Raw genomic sequence first — 19,700 nt, 5'->3', positions numbered from 1 at the left:
GAGTATACGTCAGTGTTAAGAATTGTTCTATATTTTTCTTCTTGAATAATAACATTGAACGTCCATTGAAAGTGTGACCTATAGGTAGATGGGCTCAATATGGTGGATGTAGAGGTTTTCCCACTTGTGGGGGAGCCAAAACTAAGGGCCATCAATATAAGATCGTCACTAATAAATTCTTCAGGGAATTCAGGAGAAACATCTTTACCCAGAAGAGTGGTGAGAATGTGGAACTCACTCCACAGGGAGTGATGGAGGTGAATAGTATGGATACATTTAAGGGGAAGCTGGATAAACACATGAGGAAGAAATGATATGATAATGTAAAGAGGGATGGGAGGAGTCTCATGTAGAGTATAAACACTGTCATAGACTAGTTGGGCTGAATGGCCTGTTTCCGTGCATTCTATAAAATGTGAGATTCACAGATGGTATAAAATCAACAAGATTTATTTCTTTAGAAAAGTTTCATATAGTGTAGATTCACTACAAAAATTGCGGCCGCAACTAACTGATGCCTGAACTTTGGAAACAAGTCCCAAGGACAATTTATAAAAATAAATAGGGCCATCTGCCACTAGCTTGTCCTGCTTGCTTCTCTTAATGTCCCCATTAGCACATCCTTTAGATAATATCACCACCGTCAACACCCCTTTGTCCTTCTGTCTATGACATCTTTGGCAGTCTCTTCTTGGCCTCTATCTATCACTGGCCCACTATCGAGCTCTCCTGTCCCACCCTCTTCTACCAGCTTATATTTCATCTCATTTCTCTATGTCTTAGTTCTGATGAAGGGTCATACGGACTCGAAACGTTAACTGTATCCCTCTCCGCAGGCACTGTCAGGCCTGCTGAGTTTTTCCAGGTATTTTTGGTTTTGTTCTAGATTTCCAACATCCGCAGTATTTTGCTTTTATTTTATTATAAAAATAAATGTTGACTTTCACATAAGCGACCTTAATACATAAATATTCTGAAGCCCGTTCCACTTTATACTCATGCCAGAAGAATATTTGCGTCTGATCGTACTTAACCTAAGCACTAGTTACATAGATTCGGAAATGTTTGCATATCAGTGCTCTGCAGTTTATTTCCTGTTAGGTAATGGGTTTTGAAAGTTAAGAAGCCATCTTATTAATTAATTGCATTGGTGCATGCCAAGATTCTGAAAAATAAACCATTGTAGCAGCAGATTTAGAGAAATATCTTCTATTTTGTTTGAAATAAAGTTAGAAAAAAAAAACCTTGCCTTTATAAAACGCTTTTCATGACCACTGGATGTCCCAAAGTGCTTTCGAGTCAATGAACCTACTTTTTAAAGTATAGTCACTGTAGGAATGTAGGAAACACAGCAGCCAATTTGCACCCAGCAATACCCCAACCCCACCCCACAAACAGTAATCCGATAATTGTGATACCTTGGCAGGAGAAAAAAGACTATGTGCCACACACAGTTCTAGTACCCAACTGAACTGGCTTATTCTGGATTTGGTTTACATATATATACATATCTATACTATAGATATATATACATATCTATACTATACATATCTATATCTATATCTATACACAAATATAGACTATGGGAGTAGCCCGATTACTCTGTTCTGTTTTACAGATAATGTTCTCAGTCTCAAGTCTTTTAAGCTCTTGCTTCAGCTTTCTCCCTCAGAGCATTGGGTACTGGAGAAGGCCTACAATAAACCGGTCCTGTGTTCCTCCGAACCCCTACATTAGCCTTGTATCCTCGAATCGGTTTGCAATATGAATTTTGCTTCAACACAAAAAGGCTTGTTTCAACCAGTTTCTCTTACAAAGGTTGGGTTTTTCACCCTTCACCACAATCACGGGCAATTTTGCGTATTGCAGCTCCATAATTCTACGCACGAACTCTCCAGTTGATGTTGACTCAACTTTTCAACGCACAGCGATTCAAGAATTGTTAACTGATGCCCCCGTGTTTACCGGAGCTCCATCCAACACAGCCTGGGCTACGATGGCCCGCGTCTTTTCACTGCACATCCTTGTGCTTTGGATCGTATGGGCCTCAACTGACCTCTCGTCGACCTGCTGCTGTTTGACAGCTGTGAGCAGTGAGTGCTGTTTCCTCCAGCCAGCATTTTCTCCGTTTACCTTACATGCCTTGGCAAGATGGCTCTTCTTCTTGCAAGTTTGGCTCTCTGCCCCCCACAAATGGACAATTCTGTGCCTAATGTTGGCCTAAGCACCATGAACAGGACTTTCGAACCCACAATAAAACTCTCCAATGTTCTCATTGGGCAACTGATTCCTTGTTCCAAACCGATAGATTTCTGCAATCTCCAATGTCTTGGGGCTGTTGTGCTGCTGAAGCTTACACAGAATGCCCGACAGCGGCCTGTCTCTGGGCTTAGCAGAGGCAAACAAATTCTTGAGCATTTTATACACTCTTGGGCCTGCTTCAAATAGAAATATCAGCCTTTCCTTTCCCCCCACTGCCTGATTAACAGCTGGATAACCAGGATCTTTGAGGATGTTATTAGCAGTTAAACAAAAAATCTGGAGCCACTCCACATATGCTCCAAAAGACTCTTGGTCATGGCTGTACTCTCCCAATCGGCAATAATGCCTGTTGATGCAGCCATCTTCGAAGGTCAGTCCACCCCATGTGCACAAAGAGCCTTTTTTCTAAGAGCAGATTTTTAAGCCTATTTCTCAGCAAAAAAAAAACCTCACTGGTTTGCTGGAAGTTTCTCCAACCAAATTTGTTCCGCTTGGGAAATCCACCATTCCTTCCTTGTTGCCAGACTGTGATATCCTAACAGGACAAAAGAGAGACAGTCTGCCACATGGAGTTCCAGAACCCAACTGAACTCGTTTATTCTGGTTGTGGTTTATATGTACACAAATGGCCACAAGGGGGTGCTATGTGCTATAATAATGATCACCAGATCATCTGCTTTCAGTGATATTGATTGAAGGATAAATGTTGGACCAGGATAACTCCCCTGCTTTTCTTGTCATGGGGTTGTTTACATCAATGGCGCAGCGTCTCAGTTTAATGTCTCATCGATAAGAAAGCACCTCTGACAATGCAGTAAAGTTTCAGGCTTCACTTTTGCACTCAATGTGAAGTGGGACCTCTTTTTATTCATTCATGGGATATGGGCATTGCTGGCTATAATTGCCCTTGAGAAGGTGGTGGTGAGCTGCCTTCTTGAACCGCTGCAGTCCATGTGGTGTAGGTACACCCACAGTGCTGTTAGGGAGGGAGTTCCAGGATTTTGACCCAGTGACAGTGAAGGAACGGCGATATATTTCCAAGTCAGGATGGTGAGTGGCCAGGAGTTGATCTTCCAGGTGGTGGTGTTCCCATCTATCTGCTGCCCTTGTCCTTCTAGATGGCAGTGGTCATGTGTTTGGAAGGTGCTGTCTAAGGAGCCTTGTGAATTACTGCAGTGTATCTTGTAGATGGTACACACTGCTGCTACTGTGCGTCGGTGGTGGAGGGAGTGAATGGTTGTGGATGGGGTGCCAATCAAGCAGGGCTGCTTTGTCCTGGGCAGTGTTAAGCTTCTTGAGTGTTGTGGGAGCTGCACTCATCCAGGCAAGTAGGGAGTTTTCCATCACACTCCTGACTTGAGCCTTGTAGATGGTGGACAGGCTTTGGGGAATCAGGAGGTGAGTTACTCACCGCATGATTCCTAGCCTCTGACCTACTCTTGTAGCTACAGTATTTACATGGCTAGTCCAGTTCAGTTTCTGGTCAATGGTAATCCCCAGAATGTTGATAGTGGGGGATTCAGTGATGGTGATGCCATTGAGGGGCAATGGTTAGATTCTCTCTTGCCCGAGGCCCCACCGACACCAAGCCCCCCCCACACCCCCCCAACAACTCACAGCCAGGGCCTGACCCGACACCTTCCCCGCCTCAGGCCTGACCTGAGCTTACAGTCCCCCCCGCAGGCCCGACCCAACATCCCCACACCCAGGCCCAAGCCAACAACACAGCCTAGGCTCAACCTGACTTGGCTCCACCCACACTTAGGCCCGACACCCCACCCACTCAGCGCCTGAACTGACATGCCCCTCCAGGCTCAACCCAACTGGACATCCCGCCCCCTCCCCACGCCCAACTGGACCTGACCTGACTCAACACCCCATCCCAAGGCCCAGCCCAACACACTGCGCCCCACCCCCCACGAGGTCCAGATCTGACACCCTTCCCAGGCCCAAACCGACCCGACAATGCCACCCCCATACCCAACCTGACACCTCCTCCCATCCCCCCAATCCTACCCTCTTACTTTATACACTTACCCTCTCCCTGGCCTAGCAAGGACCTTTGAACGTTGAAATTCTGCTGATTAAGTAACAGTTCTAGTTACCGATAAAATTAATTTGCATAACCACTGGTAAAATCTTCCATGGACCAGCACAAATGGGTAAAGTAATAGAATGTGATTGTTTCTTTTCTCCATTGTAAAGTTTTCCTTGATTATGTTTAAGAGTGGGAGCCTGGTGCAGTTTTATAAATACAGCTATCAAACAAAATAAACATTTTTAATAAGCGTGACCACACCTCAACCTGATTGAAAAATCATGGAAATGACTTTAAAGAATGCACTGAGCCCATTTTGTCATTTCACGATGTACACTCCTCAGTTTTGTGGCAACTTAAAATGTTTTTTAATTTGGAAATGTTTCTAAAACGTTCCAACTACTGCCGCCCCCACAGAGTGTTTCTAGAATTTTCTGTTTTTAATTCCGAATTCCATCACCCGCTCTAATTTGTTTTTGTTTTGTGAAACCTACCACTTTGAATAGCACAAAATCCTAACAATTACTTCTTGTACTGCGCACTTGAAGACTTTGCCGGTTTATGATTTTACACACGCCAGTCTGAGAATATAAATCTCGCCACTTGACCAGTCGGTACAGTAATCAGACTGTGACCTTATTTGAACTCACCCTCAAGCCGATTTGGCCAGGTTCTCCGACATTCCCAGCTGGTCCTATTTCACCCTGTGTTATTTCAAAGAGAACTTACAATTAAAATTACATTATAAGACAAAAAACTGAAGAATTAAGTTCAACATTCAAACTTGTGTGCGCAGGTTGTTGACAGGATTGGCAAATTGATTGTGTTCTGTAGTTAATGCACTCATAGATCACATGAAATGTATTGAAAAACTATGTCTCATCTCGTCTGTACACGTCATCTGCAGCTTTATTCTGCTGTCCCATGTTTCCCCTTTCATCCAGTTTTTAGCATTTTAGATGAGTACAGTTCAGTAGATGCTATGGCCTGAACTATGCACTGAGCACCAATGTAAGATGCTCAACACTGACTACGAGTGGGCAAAAAAGGGACTCAGAGGCAGTAACCACCACCTAGAAGAGCTATCCAATCCAGTCCAGAGTGGAGGGAGTGGACATCTTCTGAGAGGAGTCAAAGTGTAACATCTCAGGAAAACAGCGAAGTAATTGGTTGGTGAATATCTTGCTCATTTATCTTCAAATCTCGTGGAATTTATTAGCAATTGTAAGGTTTCTGGCTGTAGTAAGGCTTACTAGCAGCAGTGAAGTTATTAGGAATAGCAGTATTTATTAATTATAAATTAATTAAGAAAAATGAATGAATTAACACATAATAAAGATGGCAGGGCAGGTGATGTGTTGCGACTGCAGAATGTGAGGTTCCTGAATGCCGGGGTGATCCCAGGGCAAACACGTCTGCAGGGAGCGTCTGTGGCTTGAGGAACTTCGGCTCAGAGTCATCGAGCTGGAGGCCGAGCTGCAGACACTGCGATGCATCAGGGAGGGGGAAAGTTATCTGGACACCTTGTACCAGGAAGCAGTCACACTCCCAAGGATAGGGTCTTCTGATTTGGTCAGTGGCCAGGCACAGGAGGGTGTGACTGCAAATGAGACAGGTATTGGGACCCAGAAGGTAGAAGTGGAGGATCCTGAGCTTTTACAATTGTCCAACAGGTTCAAGGTTCTTGCAGCCTGCATGGATGAAAGCGGTGGCTGCAGGATGGGTGAGCGAACTGACCATGGCGCCATGGTACAGGAAGCCATTCAAGTGGGGTGAGTTTATAGGAATGCAGTTGTGGTAGGGGACGGTATAGTCAGGGGAAGTTCTCTGCAGCCGAGAACGGAAGTCCAGATGGCTCTGTTGCCTGCCTGGTGCCAGTGTTTGGGACTTCTGCTCTGGGCTGGAGAGGAACTTGCAGTGGGAGGGGGAGGATCCAGTGGTCATGTAGGTGTCAACAACATAGGCAGATCGAGGAAGGATGTCTGGCTCAGGGATTCTGAGCAGCTAAGGGTTAAATTAAAAAGCAGATCCTCAAAGGTAATATTCTCTGGATTATTACCTGAACCATGAGCAAATTGGCGAAGAGTGAATCAGGTTAAAGAGTTGAATTGTGGCTCAGAGATTGGTGTGGGAGAAGTGGGTTTCAATTCATGGGGTACTGGTGCCAGTACTGGTGAAAGTGGGAGCTGTACCATTGGGCCGATCTTCACCTGATCTGTGCTGGGATGAGTATTCTGGCGAGTCGCATAACTAGGGCAGTAGAAAGGGCTTTAAACTAAATAGTGGGGACGAGAGATCAAGTTTGGTAAGATATGATAAATTAAACAGAGGAGACAAGGCAAGAGGGCATGGTAGGAATAAGAGAAATGATGATTAGTGCGTGACAGGAAGGGACAGAGTGTACAAGCCTAAGAGGCACCAGCAGATAAGGCTGGAAGTTACAAAAATAGCAAAAAGGCAGAACTAAAGGCTCTGTATCTGAATGTATGTAGCATTCATAACAAAACAGATGAATTGACAGCACAAATAGAGATAAATATGTTATGGTTTGATAGCCATTGTAGAGACAAAGACTGGGACCTGAATATTCAAGTGTCCTTAACGTTTAAGGAGGATGGGAAGGTAAGAAAAAGGTGGAGGAGTAACTCTGTTTAATTAGGGATGACACCGATACAACAGAGGGATGACCTTAGCTCTGGGCATCAAGATGCAGAATTGGTTTGGGTAGAGATGAGAAATAGCAAAGTTAAGAAGTCACTTATGGGACTGTTTTTTTAATTCTTTCATGGGATGTGGGAGTTGCTGGCTGGGCCAGTGTTTATTGCCCATCCCTAATTGCCCTTGAGAAGGTGGTGGTGAGCTGCCTTCTTAAACTGCTGCAGTCCATGTGGTGTGGGTACATCCACAGTGCTGTTAGGGAGGGGTCCAGGTTTTGACCCAGCGACAGTGAAGGAACAGCAATATATTTCCAAGTCAGGATGGTGAGTGGTTTGGAGGGGAGCTTCAAGGTGGTGGTGTTCCCATGTGTCTGCTGCCCTTGTCCTTCTAGATGGTCATGGTCATGGGTTTGGAAGGTGCTGTTGAAGGAGCCTCGGTGAGTTGCTGCAGCATCTTGTAGATGGTACACACTGCTGCTACTGTGCATCAGTGGTGGAGGGAGTGAATGTTGAAGGTGATGAATGGGGTACCAGTCAAGCAGACTGCTTTGTCCTGGATGGTGTCAAGCTTCTTGAGTGTTGTGGGAGCTGCACTCATCCAGGCAAGTGGGAAGTATTCCATCACACTCCTCACTTGTGCCTTGTAGATGGTGGACAGGCTTTGGGGAGTCAGGAGGTGAGTTACTTGCTGCAGAATTCCCAGCCTCTGACCTGCTCTTGTAGCCACAGTATTTATATGGCTAGTCCAATGGCAACCCCCAGGATGTTGATTGTGGGGGATTCAGTGATGGTAATGCCATTGAATGTCAAAGGGAGATGGTTGGATTCTCTCTTGTTGGAGATAGTCATTGCCTGACACTTGTGTGGCACGAATATTACTTGCCACTTGTCAGCCCAAGCCTGGATATTGTCCAGGTCTTGTTGCATTTGGACATGGACTGCTCCAGTATCTGAGGAGTCATGAATGGTGCTGAACATTGTGCAATCATCAGCAAACATCCCCACTTTTGACCTTATGAGGAGAGAAGATCATTGATGAAGCAGCTGAAGATGGTTGGGCCTAAGGACACTACACTGAGGAACTCCTGCAGTGATGTCCTGGAGCTGAGATGACTGACCTCCAACAACCACAACCATCTTCCTTTGTGCTAGGTACGACTCCAACCAGTGGAGAGCTTTCCCCCGATTCCCGTTGACTCCAGTTTTGTTAGGGCTCTGTGATGCCACACTCGGTCAAATGCTGCCTTGATGTCAAGGGCAGTCACTCTCACCTCGTCTCATGCCTTCAGCTCTTTTGTCCATGTTTGGTTTATAGGCCCCCTAACAGTAACCACACTGTAGGACGGGGTAGACAGGAAGGAATAATGGGTCATCAATAATGGAAACTTAGGGGAGGCAGTGGTGTAGTGGTATTGTCACTGGGCTGGTAATCCAGAGACCCAGGGTAATGCTCCAGGGACCCGGGTTCGATTCCCACCAAGGCCGATGGTGGAATTGGAATTCAATAAATATCTGGAGTTAAAAGTCTGATGATGACCCTGAAACCATTATTAATTGTTGTAAAAACCCATCTGGTTCACTAATGCCCTTTAGGGAAGGAAATCTGCTGTCCTCACCTGGTCTGGCCTACATGTGACTCCAGACCCACAGCAATGTGGTTGACTCTTAAATGCCCTCTGAACAAGGGATGGGCAATAAATGCTGGCCTAGCAGTGATGCCCACATCCCCTGAATGAATTAACGAAATGAGAAAGGTACAGCAATAATCATGGGTGATTTTAATCTACACTATAGATTGGACAAATCAGATTGGCAATGGTAGCCTTGAAGATGAGTTCATAGAATGTTTTCTGGACAGTTTCTTAGAGCAGCATGTCTAGCACCAATCAGGGAGCTGGCTATATATTACCCACTGGTAATGTGCAATGAGACAGGGTTAATTAACGACATCATAGTGAAGGCACCCCTAGACACCAGTGATCGTAATATGATTGAATTTTACATTCCGTTTGAGGGAGAGAGGAGTGGACCTAAGACTAGTGTTTTAAACTTAAATAAGGGCTATTATGAGGGTATGAAGATGGAGCTGGCTAAAGTGAACTGGAAAATTAGGTTAAGGGATAGGTCAGTAGAGATGCAGTGGCATGTACTTAAAGAGGCATTACAGAATACTCAGAAAAGATACAATCCTATGTGAAAGCAAGGCCCTAGGGCAAGGATGCACCATCCGTGGCTAACTAAGGAAATTAAAGATAGTATCAAATGGAAAGAAAAAGCATATAATTCTGCAAAGATGAGTGGTAGATCAGAAGATTGGACAGCATATAAAGAATAGCAAAGAATGACTAAAAGATTAATAAGGAGGGAGAAATTAGAGTATGAGAAAAAGCTAGCTAGCAATATAAAAACAGATAGAGTTTCTACAGGTATTTAAAAAGGAACAGAGTAAGTAAAGTGAGCGTTGGTCCTCTCGAGAGTGAGAATGGGGAATTAATAATGGGAAATAAGGAAATGGTGGATGGATTGAACAGGTATTTTGCATCTGTCTTCACTGTGGAGGATACAAATAACATCCCAGAAATAATTGTGAATCAGGAGATGAAAGGGAGGGAGAAACTTAAAACAATTACAAACACCAGGTAAAAGGGACTAAGGAAATTATTAGAAGCAAAAGCCTGATGGACTTCATCCTAGAGTTTTAAAAGAAGTGGCTACTGAGATAGCAGATGCATTGGTTTTAATTTTCCAAAACTCTCTAGATTCTGGAAAGGTCCCATCAGATTGGAAAATAACTAATTTGACTCCTCTATTCAAGAAAGGAGGGAGACAGAAAGCAAGAAACTACCGGCCAGTCAGCTTAACATCTGTCCTAGGGAAATTACTGGAATATATTATTAAGGAGGTGAGAGCAGAGCGCTGAGAAAATCTCAATTCAGTCAGGCAAAATCAACATGGTTTTGTGAAAGGGAAATCATTTAGTGGCGTTCCTTGGCGAAGTAACAAGTAGTGTGGATAAGGAGGAATCTGTGGAATTGCTGCACTTAGATTTCCAGAAGGCATTTAACAAAGTGCCATATCAAAGGTTTCTACACAAAATAAGAGCTGATGGTGTAGGCAGATTCACATTAACTTGGATAGAGGATTAGTTAGCTAACAGGAGGCAGAGAGAGGCATAAATGAGTCATTTTCTGGTTGGAAAGTTGTGACAAGTGGAATGCCTCAGGGATCAATGCTGGGGCTTCAACTATTTACAATTTATATCGATGACTTGGATGAGGGGGTCGAATGTATATGGCAGAAAACAGACAGCGTGCATGAATGGGTCTTTGTCTGACTGGCAGGATTGGTGAGTGGAGTCCCGCAGGGGTCTGTGCTGGGGCCCCGACCTTTTACAATTTTCATCCAATGACTTAGATGAGGGGTGTGAATGTATGGTAGCTAAATTTGCAGACAAAACAGGATAGGTAGGAAAGTATGTTGTGAAGAAGATATAAGGAGTTGCAGATGGATATAGATAAGTTGAGTGAGTGGGCAAAAATCTGGCAGATGGAATATAATGTGAGAAAATGTGAAGTTGCTCACTTTGGCAGGAAGAATAAAAAAGCAGAATATTACTTAAATGGAGAATGGCTGCAGAATTCTGAAATGCAGAAGGATCTATGTGTTCTCGTGCATGAGTCACAAAAAGTTAGTGTGCAGGTGCAGCATGTAACCGGAAGGCTAATGGAATGCTATGCTTTATTACGAGAGAGATTGAACATTAAAGTAAGGATGTTATGCTTCAATTATTCAGGGCATTGGTGAGATTGCACCTTGAATACTCTGTGCAGTTTTGGTGTCCTTATTTAAGGAAGGATGTAAATGCGTTGGAGGTGTTTCAGAGGAGGTTCACTAGATTGATACCTGGAATGAGCAGGTTGACTTATGAGGATTTGTGTCCGTATGACTCTTCTTCAGAGCAGATAGATAGATTCAGAGCAGTAGTTAGATTCTTGCTGGGCAACTGAATCAAAGATTATCGGGAAATAGATGGGAATGTGGAACTTGAAACACAAACAGATCTTACTGAATGGCAGAGATGGTTCGAGGGGACAAATGGTTTATTTCTGCTCCTATGTCGTATGGTCGAATGTTTGCATGGTAGCCAAATTGCTGGTGACACAAAGATAAGCAGGAACGTAAGCTGTGAGGAGGACATAAGGACCCTGAAAAAAGGATATAGATAGGTTAAGTGAATGGGCAAAAATTTGGCAGATGGAGTATAATGTGGGAAAATGTGAACTTGCCCACTTTGGCAGGAAGAATAGAAAATCGGCATATTATTTAAAGAGAGAGAGATTCTAGGACTCTGATGTACAGAGGGATCTGGGTGTCCTGGTACATGAATCAAGAAATGTTAGTATGCAGGCACAGCAAGTGATTAGGAAGGCAAATGGGATGTTGTTGTTTATTTCAAGGGGAATGGAATATAAATGTAGGGATGTTTTGCTGCTGTTGTACATTGGTGAGACCACATCTAGAGTACTGTATGTCATTTTCATCTCCTTATTTAAGAGACAGCATAATTGCATTAGGAACAGTTCAGAGAAGGTTCACTTGTCTGTTACCTGGGACGGGGGAGGGGTGGTTATCTAATGAGGAAAGGTTGGACGGGGTGGGCCTGTATCCATTGGAGTTTAGAAGACAGAGAGGTCGTCTTATTAAAACATATAGACCTGAATTTCATGCTTCCCTGCCAGCGGGTTTTTAGCTGGGAGAGAGCGTGAAATGGAAGGAACAAGCTTCCTTCTGGGTTCCCGCCCACCCTGACCTCGTAGCGATTTTAGGCTGCAGTGGGCAAGGCCTCAGATGGGATGCCTGCCCTTGCCCCAATTGAGGCCCTTAAGTGGCCAATTAGAAAAAAAAAATCAAAACAGAGGGACAGAGTTCATGGTCTGAAGTTGTTGAACTCAATGTTAAGTCCAGAAGGCTGTAAAGTACCTAGTCGGAAGATGAGGTGCTGTTCCTCCAGTTTGCGTTGAGCTTCACTGGAACATTGCAGCAAGCCAAGGACGGACATGTGGGCATGAGAGCAGGGGGGGTGTGTTGAAATGGCAAGTGACAGGGAGGCCTGGGTCATGCTGCAGACTGAGTGAAGGTGTTCTGCAAAGCGGTCACCCAGTCTGCGTTTAGTCTACTCAAACTAAAAGGTTGGGACTGGTAGACAGTCTGAGTTTGGAGACGGTTGAGAGTCTGATCAAAGGGCTTCCATAGATCTAGAGAAAGATTGTTCACTTTCTGGGCCAGACAGGTTAACAAGCAGTGATTAACAAATAAATTGTTTAAAGGCTTTTTGCTTTGATAGAGTTAACTTTTGTGCGGCAAGTGCAAGGGCTAATTGGAGTCATAGGCTGTATAACACAAAAGGTCATTTGGCATGTCATGTCTCTGCAAGCTCGCAGTGATTTGCAATTCATGAGATTGTTTCTTGTTCACTGGAAGCTGCTGGCCAATTTTCAAACAAATAACGGCAAGTGCCAATAAATCTAGCGTGAACGAAATGTTTTTGGAATAATTCTGACAGGAGTTGGGCATCAGCAACCAGAAATGACACAAGCGGTGCAAAAATAAATTGGTATTCTGTTACAATGAACCTCAAGCAAAAGGTGTAAGAACTTGCACGGAGCAAGTAAAAAAAATCATTTTTTTAAATGAATTGGTGGCATAATCATGGGTTTGAGTTTCTTCAGAATCCATCAGATTTTATGATTCACAGACGTTTCTAAGAAATGCAATTTCTTGAACTGGGTGTTTGCCAACTTAAGGCACCCATTTAATAACAGCACAATTAGATTCAGGCGTTAATTTACATAAATACTAAAGAAATAGGAGCAGGAATAGGTCATCTGACCCTTCGAGCCTGCTCCGTCATTCAACAAGATCATAGCTGATCTTCTACCTCCATCTTGCCCCGCTATCACTGTACAATCCAAAGATTTATCACTCTCCGTCTTGAATATACTCAACAACCGAGCATCCACGGCTCTCTGGGCTTGAGAATTCCAAAGATTCACAATCCTTTGAGTGAAGAAATTTCTCCTCATCTCAGCCCTAAAGACCAGTCCCATCCTGTGTTTGTTCTAGGTCTCCCAGCCAGAGGAAACAGCCTCTCGGCATCTGGCTTGTCAAGCCCCTCAAGAATTCAGTCCTTTTCAATCAGATCATCTCTCATCCCTTTTAAATTCCAGGGAATACAGGTCTAGTCTACTCAATCTGTCCTCAGAGGACAACTCCTCATCCCAGGATCCAATCTAGTGAACCTTTGTTGCATTCCCTCTGTACTTCCTTAGATAAGGAGACCAAGTTTGCTGCTCACGGACAGAATAATTTGATCTCTGGTAGAATCTGAATATCACCCAGGTGTTAATGTTGACAGGAAATTGCAACTCATCTTCCAAAGAACTGTATCTGTACATGGGCAATAGCCCTCAGTTAGTTGGTTTTATAAGTTGGACCTACCTTCGTTCCAGGCTCCCCTTGGTGACCAGACTCTCCTATAGCTCCTGGAAGCCCCTGTTCAATTAACAAACCATTCACTTTACACTGTGAAGCATTTCTCATAGAATCATAGAATGATACAAACAGAAGGAGGCTATTCAGCCCATCGTGCCTGTGCTGGCTTTTTGAAAGAGCTACCCAATTACTTCGACTCCCACCTTGTGCTTTCCCCATAGCCCTGTGAATGTTTTCTCTTCAAGTATTGATCCAATTCCCTTTTGGAAGTTATTATTGAATCTGCTTCCACTGTCATTTCAGACCGCGCACTCCAGATCGCAACTCGCTGTGTAAAAACAACCTCTTCATCCCCACTCAAGTTGTTCTGCCAATTGTCTTCAATCTGTGTCTCTCTGGTTAACAACCCTCCTGCTACTGAAACTGTTTCTCCTTATCTACTCTGTCGTGTTTTCGAACGCGTCCATTAAATCTCCGCTTGACCTTCTCCGCTCTAAAGAGGGAACAATCTCAGATTCTCCAGTCTATGTAACCGAGAATTGTCAACAACATCAAAGTTGCTGAGTAATTGCCTGAGAAATTCAACTCGTGCTCCAAATGGGTATAAAACCAGGGTGGTGTTGGTCCTAAGGCAAAGGTTAAATTCAGTTTAGGCCCTAAATGATATGCAGCTGTTGATCTATCAACACTGAACCATGTAAGAGCCCACAGTCAGGAAGGGTGGGAAATTAGCCAATTCCTATACTGACACTGGGTCAGGTCTGGGATGGGGGAATAGGTGGTGGTGGTGGTGGTGGGGGGGGGGTGTGTAGTGGGGGGTTGTCGGCTGCGGAAGTTGGAGGTGAAGCTATACCAGGGAGGGGCTTTGAAAACCCCGGCACACAGAAATAATAGTTGGAGAATTTCTGGAGCTATTTTTGATGACTTTCAGCCGACCCTTTCAGGATCATTCGGTTTGGCTGTTTAATGCCTGATGCAAGGGCGTGTGATGTGAAAACTCCACCCATATAGAACGATACAGCACAGAAGGCCATTCGGCCCATGGTGCCTGTGTTGGCTCTTTGGTAGAGCTCTGTCCCTCTCTTCCATTATTGCATCAGGGTCCTGGATTTACATATTTAAGGCTGCCTGACCCCTGTTTCAGGCAGCTGCCCTGGGCACCTAAACGTTGCTGGAGCCAATATGGCCTCTGGGGGCAGTTCTAGTGTATATGCTAGATAGCAGCAGAAAATTTGTTGACCCTACACACTGATTTTGCACAGGATTAACCAGAGTTGAGTTTCTCCACCCCATCCCCTTTAACCAGGAATTGGATTCCACATTTCAACAGTAAACAGTATGAAGGTTGAGACTATTCAAGGAATAAATAAAGTACTGAAATAATTACCTCAGGACCAATTCCTCCAGTAGCACCAACCTCACCTTGTTGTCCTCGAGGACCCTAAATGGAAAAGTCATTGGAAAAGAGTCGCTATTTTAAACCATAGGTCAATTTTAGTTTTCAAAAGCAACAAGGCAGCATTCAATTGACCACAGAAGAAATACTTACACAATAAAGAAATTATTCTACACAATATGGATGTAGTGGTAAGTTACTAAATGTAAGGCCATGCCTTAAAATTAAATTGGGGAATTTACTGCAATAGTCTTATCTCTATACTTCCTTCAATAATTTTCTTACAAGAATCATGTTGTAACATGATGCTCTAAAGACATTGATAATTAATCATAGAATGGTTACAGCACCAAAGGAGGCCATTCAGCCCATCGCATTTTTTTTTGGGGTTTTTTTGCCATTCACCTAAAATCAGTCTCCTCTGCTTCTTGGTCCTACCATCAATAGGAATAATTTTTCCCCTATCTACTCAAGTCCAAAGGAATAACAATCACTGGAAAAGACCACGTTGGGGGCAAGATTTCCTTGGTTCACTATTAACAATTGTAAAGTGGGTGCAAAAGCAGAGAGACCTAGGGGCGTATGTACACAAATCTCTGCAGCATTAAGTCAATACAATTGTTGGAAAAAAAGCATCTAGGATCCCGAGCTTTATTTTGTTTTACATTTGTTTTTGGGATGTGGGCATTGCTGGCCGGGCCAGCATTTATTACCCGTCCCTAATTGCCCCTTGAGAAGGTGGTGGTGAGCTGCCTTCTTGAACCGCTGCAGTCCATGTGGTGTAGGTACACCCGCAGTGCTGTTAGGGAGGGAGCTCCAGGATTTTGACCCAGTGACAGTGAAGGAACAGGATATATTTCCAAGTCAGGATGGTGAGTGACTTGGAGGGGAACTTCCAGGTTGTGGTGTTCCCAAGGGCTAAATTTCACGGCCCCGTTTTGGCGAAGACGGGGCCATAAATTATGGCGAGCCATTCAAAAGTCCATTGACATCGGTGGAACGGTAAAATCCCGCTGGCATATATTTCTGCACCTTGTGTCTGCTGCCCTTGTCCTTCTAGGTGGTAGAGGTCATGGTTTTGGAAGGTGCTGTCTGAGGTGTTGCTGCAGTGTACCTTATAGATTCAGTGATAAGAGGCATGGGTACAAAAACAATTATAAGTCACTGATTAGGCCACAGCTGGAGTATTGTCTCCAGTTCCGGTCACAGGACGTTCGGAAGGATGCCAAGGCCTTGGAGAGACAGTGCAGAGGAGATTTACTGGAATGGGACCGGAGAAACTAGGATTGTTTTCCTTAGAGCAGAGAAGGTTAAGAGGAGATTTAAAAGCACTGTTGAAAGTCGTGAAGGACTTTGACAACATAAATAAGGAGAAACTGCTTCCAGCGGCAGGAGAGTTGGCAACCAGGGGAGGACGCAGATTAAAGAGAATTGGCAAAAAAATAGCAGCGATGAGAAGAAATGTTTTGTTTTACACACTGAATTGTTGTGATCTGGAAGATGCTGCCTGAAAGGAGAGTGGAAAGAAATTCAATAGGGAATCGGACATATACTCGAAAGGGAAAAAAAATGGCAAGTCTATGGGGTAACGAGAAGGGAAATAGGATTGATTGTTTCATTAAAGAGTCAGCGCAGGTATGATGGGCCAAATGGCCTCCTTCTGTGCTGTATCATTCTATAATCTAATCATCAAAGGTTAACAATTGTAAGTAATGTACTGAGGAAACCTTTTCTCTCCTGAAATTATGAAACTGAAGGTAAACTCAACTGGTTTTCCAGGGGGTCCCATGTCTCCAGTGTTTCCAGGAGGTCCTGTCAATCCCTAAAACACAGATTCCAAAGGTGAAAACGAATGTGTGGTATTGGATTTCAGGATCCTCATTCTAGTTCACATTCAAAACAACACATATGATGAACTACAAAACAGCAGTAAGTATAGGACGCATTTTAACAATGTGCTATTCTAACAAGGTGCTACATCTTGTACCAACAACAAAATAACTTGCATTTCTCCAGTGCCTTTCCACGACCTTAGGATGTCCCAAAGTGTATTACAGTTAATGGAGTAGAATTGCAGTGTATTACAGTTAATGGAGTATATTTGTAGTTTATTACAGTTAATGGAGTATATTTGCAGTGTATTACAGTTAATGGAGTATATTTGTAGTTTATACAGTTAATGGAGTATATTTGTAGTGTATTACAGTTAATAGAGTATATTTGTAGTTTATTACAGTTAATGGAGTATATTTGCAGTGTATTACAGTTAATGGAGTATATTTGTAGTTTATTACAGTTAATGGAGTATATTTGCAGTGTATTACAGTTAATGGAGTATATTTGTAGTTTATTACATATTACAGTTAATGGAGTATATTTGCAGTGTATTACAGTTAATAGAGTATATTTGTAGTTTATTACAGTTAATAGAGTATATTTGTGGTTTATTACAGTTAATGGAGTAAATTTGCTGTGTGTTACAGTTAATAGAGTATATTTGTAGTTTATTACAGTTAATGGAGTACATTTGCAGTGTATTACAGTTAATAGAGTATATTTGTAGTTTATTACAGTTAATAGAGTATATTTATGGTTTATTACAGTTAATGGAGTATATTTGCAGTGTATTACAGTTAATAGAGTATATTTGTAGTTTATTACAGTTAATAGAGTATATTTGTAGTGTATTACAGTTAATAGAGTATATTTGTAGTTTATTACAGTTAATAGAGTATATTTGTAGTGTATTACAGTTAATAGAGTAAATTTGTAGTTTATTAAAGTTAATGGAGTATATTTGTAGTGTATTACAGTTAATAGAGTATATTTGTAGTTTATTACAGTTAATGGAGTATATTTGTAGTGTATTACAGTTAATAGAGTATATTTGTAGTTTATTAAAGTTAATGGAGTATATTTGTAGTGTATTACAGTTAATAGAGTATATTTGTAGTTTATTACAGTTAATGGAGTATATTTGTAGTGTATTACAGTTAATAGAGTATATTTGTAGTTTATTACAGTTAATGGAGTATATTTGTAGTGTATTACAGTTAATAGAGTATATTTGTAGTGTATTACAGTTAATGGAGTAAATTTGTAGTTTATTACAGTTAATGGAGTATATTTGTAGTGTATTACAGTTAATAGAGTAAATTTGTAGTTTATTACAGTTAATGGAGTATATTTGCAGTGTATTACAGTTAATAGAGTAAATTTGTAGTTTATTACAGTTAATGGAGTAAATTTGTAGTGTATTACAGTTAATAGAGTAGTACAGTCATTGTTATAATGTTGGGCCCCATTTTAAATTCTATAATTAACAATGTAATGACAATTAGAGTGAGGGCAAGAGTTTAATGTGAAATTAACATCAACATTACAAACGAAAAAACAGCAAAATCAGGTCAGTTCCATTAGTGAGTTAAGCGAACCTGTTTGTATTCCATGCTCAGCAACATCTGAAAACCACTTCACCAAGTCACTTAATTTGAAGTCCAGTGATTGTTTTGCTGGTAAATATAACAGCTATTTACAAGTAGCAAACCTCACAAACCCAGAATCCAACAAGTGATCAGTTCCTCCGCTTTTAAAAAGAGGGGAGTTAGCAGAGATGGGGGGCCATTTTCTGCCTTCTTCAGATCATGGCGTGGAACTGTTCAAGTCCGTAACCACCTCCAGAATCAACATGCTGAGAAACTCTTGTACAGTGTTAAACCTCTCTCTTTATCGATGAAAATGGACCTTTTTTTTTTGGCTTTAGATACGCAGCAATTCTTTTCTTTTTAATTGCACATAGTTGGTCTGCATTCTTGACTTGCATATAACTCAGCATCCTGTTAGCTATGCCTTTGTCAAAATCTAAATAGACACTGCCCACTACTGCTCACAATCTTCAACAGCCCATCAGCCCCATTTCTCACCTGACTCCCCTGGACCTCCACAATCCCCTGACCTACTCCAACCTGCACCATTTCCATCTTCAAACTCCACAATTTCCCCCTTTGGCCTTGATGATCTCTCTCGATCTGAAATTCCTTACACGCATTGCACTGTCAGAGGGTCAGTACTGAGGGAGTGTTGCACTGTCAGAGGGTCAGTACTGAGGGAGTGCCGCACTGACAGAGGGTCAGTACTGAGGGAGTGCCGCACTGTCAGAGGGTTAGTACTGAGGGAGTGCTGCACTGTTGGAGGGTCAGTGCTGAGGGAGTGCTGCACTGTCAGAGGGTCAGTACTGAGGGAGTGCTGCACTGTTGGAGGGTCAGTGTTGAGGGAGTGCTGCACTGTCAGAGGGCCAGTATTGAGGGAGTGCTGCACTGTCAGAGGGTCAGTACTGAGAGAGCGCTGCCCTGTCAGAGGGTCAGTACTGAGAGAGTGCCGCACTGTCAGAGGGTCAATACTGAGGGAGTGCTGCACTGTCAGAGGGTCAGTGTTGAGGAGTGCTGCACTGTCAGAGGGCCAGTACTGAGGGAGTACTGCACTGCCAGAGGGTCAGTGTTGAGGGAGTGCTGCACTGTCTGAGGGTCGGTACTGAGCGAGTGCTGCACTGTCGGAGGGTCAGTGTTGAGGGAGAGCTGCACTGTCAGAGGGTCAGTATTGAGGGAGTGCTGCACTGTCAGAGGGTCAGTACTGAGGGAGTGCTGCACTGTCAGAGGGTCAGTACTGAGGGAGCGCTGCACTATCAGAGGGTCAGTACTGAGGGGATGCTGCACTATCAGAGATGTCATCTTTCATGTGGTTCTGTCTGCCCTCTCTGGTTTTGCTTGTAATGTTGATGTTAATTTTATAGCCACAAATTTATTCCTTGGAGCGTAGAAGGATGAGAGGAGATTTGATAGAAGTTTACAAAATTGTG

The 19,700-nt window shown here is 43.0% G+C and overlaps 1 protein-coding gene across 1 annotated transcript in view; it reads right to left on the bottom strand.

Moving 5' to 3' along the window:
* col24a1 (collagen type XXIV alpha 1) overlaps nt 1-19,700 on the bottom strand; it is a 721,848-nt gene that overhangs the window by 89,247 nt on the left and 612,901 nt on the right. The window contains exons 31-34 of the mRNA XM_078561886.1: nt 16,614-16,667; nt 14,837-14,890; nt 13,456-13,509; nt 4,951-5,004 (exon numbers count right to left, since the gene is read on the bottom strand). Coding sequence (XP_078418012.1) covers nt 4,951-5,004; nt 13,456-13,509; nt 14,837-14,890; nt 16,614-16,667 — 216 coding nt within the window. The remainder of the gene's footprint in view (nt 1-4,950; nt 5,005-13,455; nt 13,510-14,836; nt 14,891-16,613; nt 16,668-19,700) is intronic.

The sequence above is a fragment of the Cetorhinus maximus genome, chromosome 17 (genome assembly GCF_964194155.1).
Source record: "Cetorhinus maximus chromosome 17, sCetMax3.hap1.1, whole genome shotgun sequence".
Lineage (NCBI taxonomy): Eukaryota > Metazoa > Chordata > Chondrichthyes > Lamniformes > Cetorhinidae > Cetorhinus > Cetorhinus maximus.
The sequence above is the reverse complement of the archived record's forward strand: the minus strand, read 5'-3'. Positions and strand labels throughout refer to the sequence as shown.